This window comes from Heptranchias perlo, chromosome 2, assembly GCF_035084215.1.
Source record: "Heptranchias perlo isolate sHepPer1 chromosome 2, sHepPer1.hap1, whole genome shotgun sequence".
NCBI lineage: Eukaryota > Metazoa > Chordata > Chondrichthyes > Hexanchiformes > Hexanchidae > Heptranchias > Heptranchias perlo.
In genome coordinates, this window is record NC_090326.1 from 44,349,561 (window position 1) to 44,370,661 (window position 21,101).

The following is a 21,101-nucleotide window of genomic DNA, read 5'->3' on the forward strand; positions in this document are numbered from 1 at the left end:
ATGCAAATAGCATCGATGTATTTAAGGCAAGGTTAGATAAGCACACGAGGGAGAAAGGAATAGAAGGGTATGCTGATGGAGTTAGATGATGACTGGTGGGAGGAGGCTCGTGTGGAGCATAAACGCTGGCATAAACTAGTTGGGCTGAATGGTCTGTTTCTGAGCTGTAGACGCGATGTAACTCGAGTACAACTGGTGGAATGTCATATCATGGTAACTTGTTTAGAAGTGCATGGTGCCAGGCTCCATCAAAGATTTTGGAAGTGTTTAAGGTGAAGTCAAACAACTGTGCTGGCTCTCTGAAAGAGATATCCACTTAGTTTCATTCCCCAGCTTTTTCTCACATGAGGAAAAAATATATGTAAATCCTCTGCCAAGACGTTGACAGGTCATTGGGGGCTATTGTTCTGCTCTTTCTAGATTGCAAAAGAATTGTATTCTGTGTTTTTGTCTGATTCATCTAGCTTATTTCTGAAAATTCTTTTTTGTATAAATTCACATTTTCTCATTATTTTGCAGAAAATCCTGCTGATTTACAGCCAAAGTGTGCACTTGATATTAATTCTAAGGAGTCCATCTTCTTACTCAGGTATTTACATGTATCTTGTATTATTGGACCATTTCTCTCACTAATGTTTAAGCGTTTGGGCGGGGTCCAGCTGCATTGAAAGCCCTTCTATTCGCAAATCATCAGTCTGTTTTTTGACAAGTAAGGCTGCCAGATGAAGGACCTCATGGCAACTTCCAGAACCTGAGGCTATTGGTATTTTTTGCGTATTCAAAGGGGGCAGGACAAAGGCTTGTTGATATGTTGGCAAGGGAGCTTCCGTTACATTTTTCTCCAGTTTGAATTTCTTTCAATGAATGAGGAAAAATTTGGGAGCACCCTTGCTCAGTTATAGAACCGTAGAAAGGTTGCAGCACGGAAGGAGGCCATTCGGCCCATTGAGTCTGCGCCGGCTCTATGCAAGAGCAATCCAGCTAGTCCCACTCCCCCGCCCTTTCCCTGTGGCCCTGCAAAGTTTTTCCTTTCAAGTACTTATCCAGTTCCCTTTTGAAGGTCATGATTGAATCCCCTCGGGTAGTGCATTCCAGATCCTAACCACTCGCTATGTAAAAAAAGTTTTTCCTCATGTTACTTTGCCAATCACCTTAAATCTATGTCCTCTGGTTCTTGACCCTTCCGCCAATGGGAACAGTTTCTCTCTATCTACGCTGTCTAGACCCTTCATGATTTTGAATACCTCTATCAAATCTCTTTGCAACCGTCTCTGTTCCGAGGAGAACAACCCCAGCTTCTCCAGTCTATCCACATAACTAAAGTCCCTCATCCCTGGAATAATTCTAGTAAATCTCATCTGCACCCTCTCTAAGGCCTTCACATCTTTCCTAAAGTATGGTACCCAGAACTGGACACAATACTCCAGTTGTGGCCAAACCAGTGTTTTATAAATGTTCATCATGATTTCCATACTTTTGTACTCTATGCCCCTAACTACTTTCTCAACCTGCCCTGCCATCTTCAATGATTTGTGCACATAAACCCCCAGATCTCTCCGTTCCTGTACCCCTTTTAGAGTTGTGCCTTCTGGTTTATATTTCCTCTCCTCGTTCTTCCTACTGAAATGTATCACTTCACATTTTTCTGCGTTAAAATTCATTTGCCACTTTCATCATTTGCCACTTTCATCATGGATAATTCAGTAAACTGACCACATACAAATTTCACTGTTGCACTACGCTAAACAATATTAATTCTACACAGTGACAAATAGAGCATGATGAAATAATTGTGCGCACAGGGTATTTTGAAGGTCCATCCAGTCTTGGATGAACGTAATTTCCTCCAGCTAAACGTTAGGAAGATCGAGGCCATATTCGGCCCTTGCCGCATATTCTGTACACTTGCTACAGACTCTATCTATCCTTTTGGCTGTTGTCTCAGGCTGAACCAGAAGCTTTTCAGCCTCGTCCTGTTCAACCTCGAGCTGAGCTTCTGATCCCATATCCTCTTCATCACAAAGACCACCCACTTCTACCTCCGTAACATTGCCTGTCTCCACTTCTACCTCAGCCCATATGCCACTAAAACCCTCATTCATCCCTTTGTCACCTCCAGACAACTATTCCAATGCTCTTCTACCCAGGTTCCCAAACTCCACCCTCCATAAACTTCAGCTCTTCCAATACTCTGCTGCCCATGTCCTATCCCACACAAAGTCCTGCGAACCCATCACCCTTTCCTTGCTGATCTACATTGGCCTCGGGTGCTAATGCTTCATATTTAAAATTCTCATTCTTGTGTTTAAATCCCTTCATGCCCTTCAAATTCCACTCCCTCCCTATATCCCTCTTTAAAATCCAACTCTTTGATCAAGCTTTTGGTCACCCCTCCTAATCTGTCCGTTAGCTCAGCGTCCATTTTTCCTTACACCTCTGTGAAGCATCTTGGAATGATTTTCTACGTTAAATGTGCTATGTAAGTGGTGGTCGTGTAGCAAAACCTGATTTCCTGTGATTCTTGAACCTGGAGGAATAGTCAAGCAAAGAAAGTCCCCACTCACGGCAGTTTTGTTAATCAAAAGTAATTATTTAATGATATAATTCATACGAGCATGCATGAAGCAAAATCAAACAAGACATATGACCTCAGTCTATCCGTTATACACTTAATAATTTGCCACATTATTATTTAATAATTTATTAACATATATAAACTTAAACCAAGGGTTTTTCATCAAGGCCTGCAGGGTGATCAGCTCTTCGGCACGTGAGGACCTCTTCCTCTTGTGCGAGGTTCGACTGCAGTGTGGGTCCTTTTGATTGCAGCGTGGTGGAGAGGGACTGTTTTCAGCATGAGGTCTTTGTTTTATGTTGTTTTTGACCAATAGGGCACAGGATTGGGGGAGTGTCATCTTTTTGTCCAATTACCTCCCTGTTGCTGGGCCTCGATCATTAACATACCTCAACGATTGACAGTTCAGGCTTTGATCATTAATATACCCCAATGATTGACAGTTAAGTCAATCAAAACTAGGTGCAGTGATCTCATGTGTCTGGAATGTGGAGGCCCTTCTTATCTCTGTGCCTCAGACAGTTTGGTCTTTGATTCTTAACTGTCAATAGTTTCAAATCTTATATGACCTTGCACATCCTGTTTCACGTGGTCCCTTTCATTTCCTCTTCTTATACCATTTGCTTTTATGGTATATCATATGTTGGATGCAACACTATTTGATCTTTTACAAATCCCAGTTCTTTGAACAGATCAAGAGATAGGGATGAGAGGCCTCGTACCTTTTCACACCATACTGTTACTCCTTATCATTGCTTTTCCCGAACCATAACTTTGTTGTAAGCCTTTTGATGTATGTCCTAGTAGCAACATGTCTGATTACATTGAGTTACATTAAGTCTACAGCAAAGTAACAGGCCATTCGGTCCATGCCGGCATTTATGCTCCATTGAGCCTCCTCCCTCCCTACTTCATCTACCCCTATCAGCATACCCTTCTATTCCTTTCTCCTTTGTGTGCTTATCAATGTTCCCCTTAAATGCATCTACGCTATTTGCCTCAAGTACTCCTTGTGGTAGTACTTTCCACATTTTTACCAGTCTGGGTAAAGATGTTTCTCCTGAATTCCCTATTTGATTTATTAGTGACTGTCTTATATTGATGACCTCTACAAGGACTCCTCCACAAATGGAAACATTTTCTCTATGTCTACCCTATCAAACATTTCATTATCTTAAAGATCTCTATCAGGTTACCCCTTAGCCTACTCTTTGCTAGAGAAAAGAGCCCCAGCCTATTTAATCTTTCCTGATAAGTATATCCCCTCAGTTCTGGTGTCATCCTTGTGAATCTTTTTGCACCATCTCTAGTGCCCCTATATCCTTTCTATAATATAGAGACCGGAATTGTTCACAGTTCTCCAAGTGTGGTCTAACCAAGGTTCTATACAAATTTAACATAACTTCTCTGCTTTTCAATTCTATTCCTCTAGAAATGAGCCCCAGAGCTTGGTTTGCCTTTTTTATGGCCTTATTAACTTGTGTTGCAACTTTTAGCGCTTTGTGTATCTGTACCTCAAGGTCCCTTTGCTCCTCTACCCCATTTAGACTCTCATTATCCAAGCAGTATGTGGCCTCCTTATTCTTCCTACCAAAATGCACCACCTCACACTTATCTATATTGAAATTCATTTGCCAATTACACGCCCATTCTGCAAGTTTATTAACGTCTTCTTGCATTTTAACGCATTCTTCCTTTGTATTAACTACACCCCCCAATTTGGTGTCATCCGTAAATTTTGAAACTGTACTTCCGATTCATGAATCCAAATCATTGATGTAAATGGTGAACAACAGTGGTCCCAAACCGATCCCTGTGGAACACCACTTCCCACCTTTTGCCAATCTGAGTCGCTACCCTTAACCCTACTGTTTTCTGTTTGGTAGCCAGCTTGCTATCCATTCTGCTACCTGTCCCCTGACATCTCTTACATTACCCCCTGCTATGATGAAAATCTTGTGTTTCCAAAAGCCTATGTGTTTTAAATGCCTTTAAGCTCAACATTATCCATCTAGCTTATTTATTTAATAATCTATATGTGCCTATCCGTACAGTACCTTATCTTTGGTCCTGAAATATCCTCTCCCATGTTATCAGCGTCATTGAGGGAAAAAGACAGAATTTGCGAGAACACAGTTTAAACCAATTCTGTCCACATTATTGTGTTTGCAGTTTTTCAAATGTCTTTTGTTTAAAAGGGGCACAGTTAACCCTCTCCTTCCAATGTCTTTTGTTCAAGGGGTTTTTATCCCCTCAATAGTGATGGCAGATCTTGAATTTCATTCCATTTTTTTCCTATTGTCTACCCCAACAAATTGTTTTAAAATGATTTACATTGACCAGGAACATCTTAAGTAAGTATTCTATAGTATGTACTATGCAGGTAGAATGATTCATTTCTATGAAAATCCAAATGTTTTAAAATATTGCTTAATTCACATTATTGGATAATTAATATGTTAGCCCAAAAACAACCGAATTATGAATAGGGTGTATATTGTATCCAGTTAAATTTGGAACTTTTTTCACTATAAACACAAGAATACATAGAATCGTGAATTGGTGTTAAGTCTTGGTAGTGTACAACAATGTGGAGGAGATTTTGTGCTAAGCTTTTTTAAAATTCACAAATATAATTCTTACTTAATTTTGTTGTATTCGCCACATTATGTAAGTATTCTTTTTTGTTCCTCCCTCCCCCCCCCCCCCCCTCTATCATGCACCATTTCACAATAGAAGGGGCAGGCAAGTGATTTATTTTCAAGCCCCTGACACTTCTCTGTCATTGCCTAAGGTAGTCATGATGTGGAGATGCCGGTGATGGACTGGGGTTGACAATTGTGAACAATTTTACAACACCAAGTTATAGTCCAGCAATTTTATTTTAAATTCACAAGCTTTCGGAGACTTCCTCCTTCCTCAGGTAAATGCTCCTGAACATTTACCTGAGGAAGGAGGAAGTCTCCGAAAGCTTGTGAATTTAAAATAAAATTGCTGGACTATAACTTGGTGTTGTAAAATTGTTTACAATTGCCTAAGGAGGTGACAGAGAGGTCTGAGTTAATTTTACTTTGATTGTTGCCCTCTGACAAAACGCCTCTTTCATATTCTTTGTTTAGCTGAGATCAGAGACTTGTGTGTTGAATTGAATAGATTCTATGCTGCAGCAATGCACTGTGCCAGCAGACCACATGTTGACGTGTTTCTGGACAGTTTTTTTTTAAACTATTCTTCCTACCGTTGAGTTTATTTTAAGAGTGTGCAAAAGGGAACAAAACCAGATTCAGCTAATGCTTCCTTTATTTGAAACAGCTCCCATCCAACACCAAGAACTAGCTCGATTGTAAGCCAGAACAGCAGTGCTCCATCAAAAGGCTCCTCCATTTCACTACAGGTATATTAAAGTGTGTAACTTCCTTGCTTCTGTTAGATGTACACTTTTTTGTAGCTAACCAGTGTTGTTTGTTCCATTTTGAATTTTCAGAATAAATTTTGCTCTTAACAGTGGGAGGAGACCGGTACCTCACCATGTTTGGAATTTTTACCAGAGAGGGCTTTTAAAAGTCTCTTTTTAAAAATATTTTTCAAGTTCATCAACTGCACTGACCAATGCAAATTTCAGTGCAAAGAAGCATGATATGTGGGGGTTGGCGAAGAGAAAAACAGTGAACAGTGGTCGCTGTGGATTTGTGGAAATGAGATTGCAGACCTCTAATTTGTACAAATATGCTCATTTTAATCAATGTCTCTGGAAAGTTGCAGGTTTTGACTCTGGTACCTGTTTGAGTGGTATGTAGCCATGCATATGTAGAGCTCTGCTCAAAGGCATCCAAATATTGGTTAAATTTTTAATGTTAGCAAAAAGCTACAAAGGATGTGACTACAAAGTTTTTAAAGTTGACTTTGTACAGGTTGTAGATGATTGGCAGCTAATTTAAGGCCAAAAGCAGGGCGAGATCAACTGTCAGAAATAGTTGCACTGCCACTGTTTATTTACTACTGCAACTTTGTTTGCCCCACTGGAGGCTTTGGTCACATAGTTGTTTCTTCCACAATAGAAAAACAGTATGGTTGATAGTAAATGTGTAAAACAATCCAGCAATGTGTCTAAATTAATATGGGTTTCAGGAATCAGTCTTTGAAATTCACCTTAAATTCTTCACAAATATCTTTCTTGCAAATATTAGGGCAGACTTTTTTTTAACCATCATATGCAATGTGCTTGTTTAAAATGGGAACTTATCTGTGAACAAGAAATTCAGAGTGACATTAGGACAGAATCTGATTCTGTAAAATCCTGTTGTAGATGCAGTAACAGTTGTCTTAGAATCATAACAGCACGGAAGGAGGCCATTCAGCCCATCGAGACTGTGCCGGCTCTATGCAAGAGCAATCCAGCTAGTCCCACTCCCCCTCCCTTTCCCCGCAGCCCTGCAAGCTTTTTCCTTTCAAGTACTTACCCAGTTCCCTTTTGAAGGCTGTGATTGAATCTGCCTCCACCACCCCCTCGGGCAGTGCATTCCAGATCATAACCACTCACTTTGTAAAAAAGTTTCTCCTCATGTCACCTTTGGTTCTTTTGCTCGTCACCTTAAATCTATGTCCTCTGATCCTCGACCCTCCTCCAATGGGAACTACTTCTCTCTGTCTACTCTGTCCAGACCCTTCATGATTTTGAATACCTCTATCAAATCTCCTCACAACCGTCTCTGTTCCAAGGAGAACAACCCCAGCTTCTCCAGTCTATCCACATAACTAAAGTCCCTCATCCCTGGAATCATTCTAGTAAATCTCTTCTGCACCCCTTCTAAGGCCTTCACATCTTTCCTGAAGTGCGGTGCCCAGAACTGGACACAATACTCCAGTTGTGGCTGAACCATCTTTTTATAGAATGAACACCAGGTTAGCAGCTAGAATTCTCTCTTTGTTTTGCTATTAATTACACTGCAAGGAACAAGGGAAGTTTCTACACGCACGCATTCATACATTCAACTTGTCACAGAACGATTGATGTCTGACAACTCCCTTCTGCCCTCTTGTGGCTTAGAGAAATTACAGTTAATGTTAAGGGCAGAATGAATAAATTGTCCAATAATGAATTCCAGTCCAAAAGCTTTGCAAACTTGTTTGGACTGGGTATTCCTTCCGGCTGAAACCAGGAGAGGCATTTTCATGATTCTTCATCCGGAAATATGCAACGTGCTATAGACAGAGCTAAGTGATTCCACAACCAACGGATCAGATCCAAGCCCTGTAGTCCTGCCACATCCAGTCGTGAATGGTGGTGGACAATTAAACAACTAATGGGAGGAGGAGGCTCTGTAAACATCCCCATCCTCAATGATGGCGGAGTCCAGCACGTGAGTGCAAAAGACAAGGCTGAAGTGTTTGCAACCATCTTCAGCCAGAAACTGCCGAGTGGATGATCCATCTCGGCCTCCTCCCGATATCCCCACCATCACAGAAGCCAGTCTTCAGCCAATTCGATTCACTCCACATCATATCAAGAAATGGCTGAGTGAACTGGATACAGCAAAGGCTATGGGCCCCGACAACATCCCGGCTGTAGTGCTGAAGACTTGTGCTCCAGAACTAGCCGTGACTCTAGCCAAACTGTTCCAGTACAGCTACAACACTGGCATCTACCCCACAATGTGGAAAATTGCCCAGATATGTCCTGTCCACAAAAAGCAGGACAAATCCAATCCGGCCAATCACCACCCCATCAGTCTACTCTCAATCATCAGCAAAGTGTAAACAATTTTACAACACCAAGTTATAGTCCAGCAATTTTATTTTAAATTCACAAGCTTTCGGAGGCTTCCCCCTTCGTCAGGTGAACGATGTGAACATCGTTCACCTGAGGAAGGGGGAAGGAGAAAATCTCCGAAAGCTTGTGAATTTAAAATAAAATTGCTGGACTATAACTTGGTGTTGTAAAATTGTTTACAATTGTCAACCCCAGTCCATCACCGGCATCTCCACATCATGATATTCAACAGCATTACCATCGCCGATTCCTCCACCATCAATATCCTGGGGTCACCATTGACCAGAAACTTAACCGGACCAGCCATATAAATACTGTGGCTACAGGAGCGGGTGAGAGGCTGGGTATTCTGCGGCGAGTGACTCACCTCCTGACTTCCCAAAACCTTTCTACCATCTACAAGGCATAAGTCAGGAGTGTGATGGAATACTTCCCTAACTTCTTTTAATATGAGTGGATGCAATATATCCAGACCAGGGGTTTTATTGTCTCTAAGTTTGATTAGTTTATCAATTATCTCTCCCCTTTTTATCTTAAATGTCTTTATATATTTTTTGATCTCTTCTTGTAATGTCATGCCCACCCTGTAAGTCTCCCTGGTAAATACTGAGGCAAAGTAATTATTCAATATTTCTGCCATTTCGTTGTTCTTGCCTGTGAGTTTATCTTTTGTTATTTATGTGTCTGTAGAATACTTTACTATTTCTTTTTATATTCATTGATAATTTCTTTGCTTTTCTAATTGTTTTTTGACTTCTTTACTTACCTCTTCATATTTCCTTTTGTCAATATACTTAGTGTATGCCTTTTTCTTTAGTTTCAATTTTGCCCTTATCTCTTTATTCATCCAAGGTGTTTCATTATTGGCTAGTTTGTTCTTGTTTTTTTAGAGGAATATATTTCTCCTGAACTCTATTGATCACCGTTTTAAATATTTCCCACAGCTGTTCTATCTCTATCTTTCAAAATGTTTTTCCAGTTTACCTTCCCTTGTTCCATTCTCACCCTCTCAAAATTAGCTTTTTTCCAATCTATTACTTTGGTCTTTGTCTTACTTATATCTTTCTCAATCATTATTTTAAACCTTATTATGTAATGATCGCTATTGCCTAGCTGTTCCCTGTGTTATCTTCACTTATCATTACTTGATCCAGCAGTGATTCCTCTCTTGGGCTTCTTACATACTGGGTAAGTAAGGAGTCCTGAACACACTGTAAAAACTCAATTTCCTTTTCCCCTTTCCCTACCTCTTCTTGCCAGTTTATTTGGGGGTAGTTGAAATCTCCCATGATTATTATTCTATGTTTTTTACTAATTTCATCGGTTTGCTTACATATTTCTTCCTCCACTTCCCTTCCACTATTGGGTGGTCTGTTGAATACCCCTATTAGCGTGATCAATCCCTTCTTGTCCTTTATCTCAATCCATATGGATTCTGTTTCTATCTTAATGTTAGTTTTATCCCTTTTTGCTACTGCCATTACGTTGTCTCCAATTAGTACAGCTACCCCACTGCCCCCTTCTTTATCCTATCTAAGTATGTTATATTCTGCAATAACTGTTATGTTTCAGTTATCCTTACTACATCTGGCTCCTCGCTACGAATTATAACCTCCAGTTCCCCCATTTTGTTTCGGATGCTGTGCACAGTGCTGTACAGGCAATTTAAATTTGTTTTTATTAATTGTTGCAATCACTTTATTTTATACTTGCGTCCTATAACAGTATTTGTTCCAAGATAATTTATGCTACCCTTATTCCTTACCTTGGTCTGACCTTTACTCTCATCTCTCATTACTTTCCTCTTTAGGCTTATGTTATTTTCACCAGATTCTTCCCTCCTCTTACTAGTTTAAAGTCCTATCCACAGCCCTACTTATCCTTTCCGCTAGGACACTGGTCCCACTCCAGTTCAGGTAGCATAGTGGTTATGTTACTGGACTAGTAATCCTGGAGGCCTGGACTAATAATCTGGCGTCATGAGTTCAAATCCCGCCACAGCAGCTGGCGAATTTAAATTCAATTAATTAAAAAAAAATCTGTAATTAAAATATTAGTATCGATAATGGTGGCCATGAAACTATTGGATTGTCATAAAAACCCATCTGGTTCACTAATGTCCTTTAGGGAAGGAAACCTGTGGTTGATTCTTAATTGCCCTCTGAAATGGCCGAGCGAGCCACTCAGTTGTAAAATCTCACTAAAAAAAAAGTCATAATAAGAATAAAACCGGACAGACCAGCCAGCATAGGACCACGTGGCACCGGACACGACAAAGGCAAACCAAGCCCAGTCGACCCTGCAAAGTCCTCCTCACTAACATCTGGGACTTGTGCCAAAATTGGGAGAGCTGACCCACAGACTAGTCAAGCAACAGCCTGACATAACCATACTCACAGAATCATACCTTTCAGCCAACGTCCCAGACTCTTCCATCACCATCCCTGGATATGTCCTGTCCCACCGGCAGGACAGACCAACCAGAGGTGGCGGTACAATGATATACAGTCAGGAGGGAGTGGCCCTGAGAGTCCTCAACATTGACTCTGGACCCCATGAAATCTCATGGCATCAGGTCAAATATGTTCAAGGAAACCTCCTGCTGATTACCACCTACCGCCCTCCCTCAGCTGATGAATCAGTCCTCCTCCATGTTGAGCACCACTTGGAGGAAGCACTGAGGGTAGCAAGGGCACAGAATGTACTCTGGGTGGAGGACTTCAAAGTCCATCACCGAGAGTGGCTCGGTAGCACCACTACTGGCCGAGTCCTGAAGGACATAGCTGCCAGACTGGGCCTGCGGCAGGTGGTGAGCGAACCAACACGAGGGAAAAACTTATTTCACCTCGTCCTCACCAATCTACCTGTTGTAAATGCATCTGTCCATGACAGTTTTCGTAGGAGTGACCACCGCACAGTCCTCGTGGAAACGAAGTCCCGTCTTCGCACTGAGGACACCATCCAACGTGTTGTGTGGCACTACCACCGTGCTAAATGGGATAGATTCAGAACAGATCTAGCAGCTCAAAACTGGGCATCCATGAGGCGCTGTGGGGCAGCAGCAGAATTGTATTCCAGCACAATCTGTAACCTCATGGCCCGGCATATTCCTCACTCTACCATTACCAACAAGCCAGGGGATCAACCCTGGTTCAATGAGGAGTGTAGAAGAGCATGCCAGGAGCAGCAGCAGGCGTACCTAAAAATGAGGTGCGAACCTGGTGAAGTTACAACTCAGGACTTACATGCATGCTAAACAGTGGAAGCAACATGCTATAGACAGAGCTAAGCGATTCCACAACCAACAGATCAGATCAAAGCTCTGCAGCGTTACCATCACTGAATCCCCCACCATCAACATCCTGGGGGTCACCATTGACCAGGAACTTAATTGGACCAGCCATATAAATACTGTGGCTACAAGAGCAGGTCAGAGGCTGGGTATTCTGTGGCAAGTGACTCACCTCCTGACTCCCAAAAGCCTTTCCACTATCTACAAGGCACAAATCAGGAGTGTGATGGAATACTCTCCACTTGATTGGATGAGTGCAGCTCCAACAATACTCAAGAAGTTCGACACCATCCAGGACAAAGCAGCCCGCTTGATTGGCACCCCATCCACCACCCTAAACATTCACTCCCTTCACCACCGGCGCACAGTGGCTGCAGTGTGTACCATCCACAGGATGCACTGCAGCAACTCGCCAAAGCTTCTTCGACAGCACCTCCCAAACCCGCGACCTCTTCCACCTAGAAGGACAAGGGCAGCAGGTACATGGGAACAACACCACCTGCACGTTCCCCTCCAAGTCACACGCCATCCAGACTTTGAAATATATCGCCGTTCCTTCATCGTTGCTGGGTCAAAATCCTGGAACTCCCTTCCAAACAGCACTGTTTTAGCAACCTTCACCACACGGACTGCAGCGGTTCAAGAAGGCGGCTCACCACCACCTTCTCAAGGGCAATTAGGGATGGGCAATAAATGCCGGCCTCGCCAGCGACGCCCACATCCCATTAACGAATAAAAAAAAGATGGAACCCGTCCCAGTGGTACAGCTCCTTCCTGTCCCAATACTGGTTACATCGAATTACATTGAAACTACAGCACAGAAACAGGCCATTCGACCCAACTGGTCTGTGCCGGCGTTTATGCTCCACACGAGCCTCTTCCCACCCCCCCCCCCCCCCCCACTTCTTCATCTAATGCTTTCAGGATACCCTTCTATTCCTTTCTCCCTCATGTACTTATCTAGCTTCCCCTTTAATGCATCTATGCTATTTGCCTCAACTACTCCTTGTGGTAGCGTGTTCCACATTCTTACCACTCTTTGGGTAAAAAGGTTCTCCTGAATTCCCTACTGGATTTATATTTATGACCTCTACTTTTGGATTCCCCCACAAGTGGAAACATTTTCTCTATGTCTACCCTCTCAAACCCTATCATAATCTTAAAGACCACTGTCAGGTCACTCCTCAGCCTTCTCTTTTCTGGAGAAAAGAGCCCCAGCCTTTCCTGTTACGTATATCCTTTCAGTTCTGGTATCATCCTTGTGAACCCCTTCTTTCCACACCACTCTTTCAGCCATGCATTCACCTTCCTGATTGAGGAGAGACTGAGTAGAATGCGTGTATATTCTTTGGAGTTTAGAAGAATGAGAAGTGATCTCATTGAAACATATAAAATTGTTAGAGGGCTTGACAGGGTAGATGCTGAGAGGCTGTTTCCCCTGGCTGGAGAGTCTAAAATAGAGGTCATAGTCTCAAGATAAGGGGTCGGCCATTTAGGACTGAGATGAGGAAAAATTTCTTCACTCAGAGGGTTGTGAATCTTTAGAATTCTCTACCCCAGAGGGCTGTGGATGCTCAGTCGTTAAATATATTCAAAACTGAGATCGATAGATTTTTGAACACTGAGGGAATCAAAGGATATGGGGATAGGGTGAGAAAGTGGAGTTGAGGTCGAAGATCAGCCATGATCTTATTGAATGGCGAAGCAAGCTTGAGGGGGCGTGTGGCCCACTCCTGCTCCTATTTCTTATGTTCTTATGATCTGCCTATCTCTAAGCCAATTAGCATGTGGCTTGGGTAGTAATCCCGAGATTACCACCCACGAGGTCCTGTTTTTTAATTTAGTTCCTAGCTTCTGATATTCCCTTAACAGGACCTCCTCCCTTTTCTTCCCTATGTCATAGGTCCTGATATGGACCAAGACAAGTGGATTTTCCCCCTCCCTTTCCAAGTTCCACTCCAGTTGCTCCGAGATATCCTTTACCCTTGCACCAGGTAGGCAGCACTCCCTCCTGGACTCTCAGTTGCGAATACGGATGACGCTATCTAATAGTAATTTCTGCCAGTAATTTCTGGTTTACTTTATCTAAGGCTGTAGAACGAGCAAATTCTAAGAGTCTTGAAAATACAGTTTCTCAGTCCGATTGAGAAACACAGTGGGATAACTTTTGACAAGATTCAGATAACCACAATGTTCAGTTTTCCAAGAGATACTTTGTCCTGTGTACACTGAAACATAGAATCTGTTGGAATGATTAATTCTTCTGCAAAGCATTTACACTGTTAACTCTGAATCGTTCCTGGCATGAAACTTAGCCCAAAGTGAAATTTCTTTGTGCCAGGTTCAATGCAGAGTTCAGAATTCACAGAATTTACATTGTTTTTTGTAAAGCAGATTTGTACACGTGCCAGGTCTGTTCCTGCTGCTGATTGCCAATGTAAACAGGGTCTGTGCAGATTAGCTCATTAGGTTGCCATTTATAATCTGAGTTGCTCCAGAGACTTATGTTTATGATTATGCTGTTATCTCACTGTATTGCAGAACAGCAGGAAATTGCATTCAGTGGTCTGTATATAAGAATTCTCAAGTGTCTTAAAGGGGCAGTTTATTTTTAATTTTTTTGGGCCATTCTGACTTATTCATTTACAAGTTTTGACCTTGAAACTCACCATACAATGTGCAAAAACATGTATTTTGCCTTTCCCTCTTTTAGGACCCTTAATGCCATTTTGAGCCATAAAGGACCTGCAATTACCACTCTGTAACCGGCTGCCTGACCTTGTCCTGGTCATCTTACCTTGTGGTGAACTGGAAGTGCAAAACTGAAGGTTTTGGATCTGTAGTACATCACATTTCCCGTTCCCCACAATTCATGCATGATTATCACATGGCAAAAACAGTAGTAATAATATCATTGTTTACCATATAGAGTCATAGAAAGCTTACAGCAAGGAAGGAGGTCACTCAGCCCTTTGAGTCCGCGCCGGCTCTATACAAGAGCAATCCAGCTAGTCCCACTCCCCCGCCCTATCCCCGTAGTCCTGCAAATGTTTTCCTTTCAAGTACTTACCCAGTTCCCTTTTGAAGGCCATGATTGAATCTGCCTCCACCACCACCTCGGGCAGTGCATTCCAGAATCGAACCACTTGCTGTGTAAAAAGGTTTCTCCTTTGGTTCTTTTGCCAATCACCTTAAATCTATGTCCTCTGGTTCTTGACCCTTCCACCAATGGGAACAGTTTCTCTCTGTCTAGACCTTTCATGATTTTGAATACCTCTATCAAATCTCCTTGCAATCGTCACTGTTCCAAAGAGAACAATCCCAGCTTCTCCAGTCTATCCACATAACTAAAGTCCCTCATCCCTGGAATAATTCTAGTAAATCTCATCTGCACCCTCTCTAAGGCCTTCACAGATTTCCTAAAGTGCGGCGGCCAGAACTGGACACAATACGCCAGTTGTGGCCAAACCAGTGTTTTATAAAGGTTCATCATGACTTCCATACTTTTGTACTTTATGCCTCTATTTATAAAGCCCAGGATCCTGTATGATTTTTTAACCGCTTTCTCAACCTGCTCTGCCACCTTCAACGATTTGTGCACATATACCCCCAGATCTCTCTGTTCCTGTACCCATTTAGAGTTGTGCCCTCTAGTTTATATTGCCTCTCCTCGTTCTTCCTACCGAAATGTATCTTTCTGCATTAAATTTCATCTGCCACGTGTCTGCCCATTCCACCAGCCTGTCTATATCCTTTTGAAGTCTATCACTATCCTCCTCACTGTTTATTACCCTTCCAAATTTTGAAATTGTGCCCTGAACACCCAAGTCCAAGTCATTAATATATATCAAGAAAAGTAGTGGTCCCAGCACTGACACCTGGGGAACACCATGTACACCTCCCTCCAGTCTAAAAAGCAACTGTTCACCACTACTCTCTGCTTCCTGTCACTTAGCCAATTCTGTATCCATGTTGCTACTGCCCCCTTTATTCCATGCGGCACTTTATCAACGCCTTTTGAAAGTCCATATACACCACATCAATTGCATTGCCCTCATCTACCCTCTCTGTTACCTCATCAAAAAATCTATCCGGTTAGTTAAACACAATTTGCCTTTAATAAATCTGTGTTGGCTTTCCCTAATCAATCCACCCTTGTCCAAGTGACTCTTAATTCTGTCCCGGATTATCGTTTCTAAAAGTTTCCCCACCACAGAGGTTAAACTGACTGGCCTATAGTTGCTGGGTTTATCCTTACACCCTTTTTTGAACAAGGGTGTAACATTTGCAATTCTCCAGTCCTCTGGCACCAACCCAGTATCTACGGATGTTTGGAAGATTATGGCCAGTACCTCCGCAATTTCCACCCTTACTTCTCTCAGCAACCTAGGATGCACCCCATCCGGACCGGGTGACTTAATCTACTTTAATTACAGCTAGCCTTTCTAGTACCTCTTCTTTATCAATTTTTAGCCCATCCAGTATCTCAACTATCTCTTCCTTTCCTGAGACTGTGGCAGCATTTTCTTCCTTGATAAAGACAGATGCAAAGTACTCATTTAGCACCTCGGCCATCCCCTCCGTATCCATGAGTAGATCTCCTTTATGATCCCTAATTGGCCCCACCCCTCCTCTTACTACCCGTTTACTGTTTACATGCCTGTAGAAGGCTTTTGGATTCCCTTTTATGATGGCCGCCAGTCTATTCTCATACTCTCTCTTTGCCCCTCTTATTTCCTTTTTCACTTTCCCTCTGAACTTTCTATATTCTGCCTGGTTCTCACTTGTGTTATCAACCTGACATCTGTCATACGTCCCTTTTTTCCATTTCATCTTACTATCTCTTTGTCATCCAGGGAGCTCTGGCTTTAGTTGCCTACCTTTCTGCCTCGTGGGAATGTGCCTAGACTGTACCCAAACCCGAACCACCTTATATGCCATATAAGGCATACCATTGCCTTATATTACCATATAAGACAATATTAAAAACATCATATTTTACATTTTTGGGTTTAGGTAAATTGCAAAGTTTCAGGCTGTGTGAGCATAGCACTATTTTCATGAAAAATGTCCTGTAGTCATTAAAATGGCTATTTAGATGAAGATAAATGCTTATTTTAATTGAGAAACTAAGGCGAAGAGACAAGGCCTATGGTGCAGGACACCATCAAGATTGAAAAGATACAGTTGGAAGTAAATTAATCGGTCATTCTAAAGAAATTTTTTATCGCAGAAGGGAAAAGTTAAGGTGAATTGTCGAACTTAAGCCAAATTTAAAAATCTAGAAAACCCAACTTTCAAAAGAAAGAAATGTACAATAGATCAGATTATTTTCACACGAGAAGTGACCTGAAGCATTTTGCAATTGATCTATATTGAGTAACGTGATTTATTCAGTCTGTCAGACAGCGATAAAATAAGAGTGAAACTGCTGGCCAGGGAATTTGACTTTGTGTGAAGGGCAGAAATCAGATCTGACGTGAAAATTGGAAAGAAATTGGGAAAAATTACTAGTTTAAAAAAAATGTAACAGCTGCTATATTGCCTAGCAACCTGCTATGTTTGTAGACACAAACCAGCTTATTTTTATGGAAAGAATTTGGTGAAGGGCCAAAGCCCATAAGGTTGAAGAGTAAAAAGTTACATGCAAATTCAAAGTGGAGCATGTTATCTATTTTTTCAAGACCACGTAAAGTAGACATTGTAGTAATTGCTGACTATTACAGGTATTTTTGATAATATGTATTTGTACTACTCATTAATGGTATCTGTTAATGAAGCAAAAAAAGTTAGTTAAGTTCAGTGAGAGCAATGGGATCCCAAAATAGGAGACCTGAGATTCACATTATAAGAAAGAAAGTACTTACATTTATAAAGCACCTTTCACGACCTCAAGATGTCCCAAGGCTCTTTACAGCCAATTAAGTACTTGTTGAAGTGTTGTTACTGTTGTAATGTAGGAAATGGGGCAGCCTATTTGCGCACAGCAAGGCTGCATAAACAGCAATGAGATAATGAGCAGATAATCTGCTTTTTAGTGATGTTGGTTGAGGGATAAATATTGACTACGACACCGGGGAGAACTTCCCTGCTCCTCCTCAAAATATAGTGCCATGGAATCTTTTACGTCCACCTGAGAGGACAGACAGAGCCTCGGTTTAATGTCTAATCTGAAAGATGGCACCTCTGACAGTGCAGCACTCCCTCAGTACTACACTGATGTGTCAGCCTAGATCTCGTGCTCAAGTCTCTGGAGTGGGGCTTGAACCTACAACTTTCTGACTCAGGCAAGAGTGCTCCCACTGAGCCAAGGCTGACACCTTAATTATATATTAATTCTTGTGTATGAATTGAGGTTTTCACTATGGAATCTCCTTGGGCTGATATATGCCTATTTTGTCTAGATTATTTGAGTAAATGAAGAAATTTGTCAGAGCTCTTTCATGTATCCACTTGAGTAACTCCTGGCTGAGGAGATTGTGACTGCCTTTAGGGTGGGCATTTATGCTCTGCTGGCTGAAAGGAGCAGTGTGAATATAGGGAGATAATTTTTATGAGGGAGGCGAAAGAAGGGAATAACATAGATTTACATAGAATGTACAGCACAGAAGCAGGCCATTCGGCCCAATAAATCCATGTTTGTGTTTATACTCCACATGAGCCTCCTCCCTCCCCACTTCATCTAACCCTATAAATAAGTACAATAAAAAATTCAGTTTTATATTTCTAAGGTATGTGCCTCTGTTTCCATGTCTGGGTTCATGACTTTAAAGTCTAGATATTGTTTTGCTTTCACTGAAATTCTGGGACATTTATGCACTGATATCCCCTTATTATAATAATAACAACAACAACAGCATTTATATAGCACCTTTAATGTAGAAAAATACTCCAAAGAACTTCACAGAGATGTAATGAAAACTGGATGTCAAGCCAAGGAAAGACATATTAGGAGGGATGACTAAGAGCATGCTCAGAAAGGTGGGTTTTAAGGAGGGTCTTTAAGGAGTGGAGAGATGAAAAAACAGAAGGGTTTAGGCAGGGGGTTCCACAGCGAGGTGCCCAGGCAGCTGAAGATGCAGCACCAGTGGTGGGTGAGGAGGATGGGAAATGCTCGATGCCAGATTCAGAACAGCAGAGATTTTGCGGGGAGTGGGTGTCAGTGGGGAGATTACAGAGATAGGGAGGGACAAGGCCATAAATGGGTGTAAACATGAGAATGAGAATTTTAAATTGGAGGCAATGGGAGAGCTGGATCCAGTCGGACAGCAAGGACAGGGGTGATGGCTGAGTGAGATTTAGTGCAGGGTAGGATATTGGTAGCAGAGTTTTGGATGAGTGGATGGAAGGTCGGCAAGGAGAACATTGGCATATTCAAATCTTGAGGTGACAAAGGCATGGATGAGGGTTTCAGTGGCAGATGGATTTGAATTATGAACTATGAATTTCTTTTCATTTTATTTTGTGTTTGTTTATTGCAACCATTGACACTTTTGATGTAGCTTTTTATTGCCTACAATGAGAGTGTCAATATTTTAATGAAGCCTGTATAGTTTGTATGTCCGTGTTGAGAATATGTATATACACAACATATTAAATATTAAGTAAAATTAATTGTTATATAGCCTAAGTTTTGAGGTGTCACTTTTTAGTACCATGTACTGAATGTGTCAAAGGTTTGTTTGGGATGTTGTTACTGTACATTTATAAATAATACTAGTCGATCTTTTGTGGCTTTGCACATGGGCAGTCAAGAACAAGTGTAGTTTTGGGGGAAGTAAGGTTAAAAGCCAAGGGATAATTGGCCAGGGAAGAGCAGACATAAATCAGTCCCCATTAGAATGTCACACATTCTGTTCTTATTTTTAAAAATACAATCCTACGTCCACGTTTATAATGGAAATTGCCTATGTAACCTTGTCACGATTAATTACACCCACTGGGAAAGGCTGTAATTACAGCATCTTTACATTAGTAGTTTCCATTATAAATGTGGACATAGGAATTTATAATGGAACATTTGACAGGTAGTGCATGTAGATCCAAGATTTTTAGTGTATTAATAGATATAGTTATTTTTGGTTTGTAGATGAATTATTTGTCTGGTACATAATCTCTTATTTTTCATGTTGTGTACAGTTGTATTCTCTTGTATCTTGATACATTTTTTTGCCAACCAACAGGATATGGACTCCAAAATCAAAGGGCTTATATACACTGATGCTGATCTTATAGTGACCCCCATTATGGACAACCCTAAGGTAACCAGAACAGGATTTTCTTTTGCATAATGCTTTTTAGCTAAATTAACTTGAGTTTTCTTAGTGATTTTCTATTTCCTTCCATGAAGATTATGAAATACTATTGGAAATGTTTGTTTAAATCAAATTTTTAAAATAAATGTTAGTTTACTGAGAAATTCATGTGCTTATGTTAGGAACTGAGAATCAGGAATTTGCCTTTCCGCTGTTAATAATGGTATTGATACACAAGGGTAAATTGCTTGAAAACCAAAGAATTTGAAGTTGAAAGACTTCTAAAAGCTACAGAAGAAGAGGAAGTTGAATGGGCTTTTTGCAGCTACACGGTAGTATCATATGGCACCTCTCAAATGACTGCAGTGAGCCCCCCATGTTTTGTGCAGAGGAGGCTTTTGCTATAGCAGGTACATCAGGGTATACTCTCAGACTCACAGCTCGTGCGTTTTTTTGGATCCCGTGGAAGTACCGATCACTGATGCTCCTTCAGCTAGGAGAGCACTTGGGAATAGGGCAAATACTCATGGCTTATGCAGAAGTTCACAAATTACATGGGTAAACAGAAGATAAAAACACATTGAACAAGAGCACCACATACAGTCAAACATTGATTTATAGTTATTTCACTTAATGTATGTCTCATTCTGTCATTGTTTTATTTGCCTACAAGTAAAGCAAACTGGGCATGTGTAATTCTTAGGAAGAACTGATTTGGGGGAAAAAAGCAACCAGCAGTTTTCTGGTTGTATATATGTCTAATGCAAAGTGAACGATTTCAGAACTCACTAGAAGAACCGGACATTAAGACCTTCAGTTCATCTGCCCATCTGGCTGCAGTGGCTGGTCTGTTGCTGGTGGCTGCTGCAAACCATGATTCTCTTGTTTCTCTATGGCTTTCCACTGCTTCTTATTCAAATCCACAGTAAGGCCTCTGTCCACGGTAATATTGTAGAGCATAATTTTCTGGGGCCCATTGTAAGCACATTATATTTATCTAAAACCTAGTTTTAGCAGCCAAGTGTTCAGTGAGAATCCTGGTCACCCATGTGTCTCATTGTAACTGTTCTCTACTGGTAGTTGAGCCAAGGTGTCATCAGCCATGACTGCATTGTGTAGCTTACATACCCGATGAACCAATCATCCATCCTGCCTTCTCCTTCAAAGAACGACATCATATGTTGCCTCTGAGTGAAAACATTAGGAGAT

General features: G+C 41.4%; 1 protein-coding gene across 2 annotated transcripts in view; it reads left to right on the forward strand.

The window, feature by feature from the left end:
• ulk4 (unc-51 like kinase 4) overlaps window positions 1-21,101 on the forward strand; it is a 548,729-nt gene that overhangs the window by 41,005 nt on the left and 486,623 nt on the right. For both annotated transcript variants that reach the window (XM_068001818.1, XM_068001817.1), the window contains exons 11-13: window positions 520-589; window positions 5,888-5,969; window positions 19,821-19,898. In XM_068001818.1, the coding sequence (XP_067857919.1) occupies window positions 520-589; window positions 5,888-5,969; window positions 19,821-19,898 (230 nt within the window). The remainder of the gene's footprint in view (window positions 1-519; window positions 590-5,887; window positions 5,970-19,820; window positions 19,899-21,101) is intronic.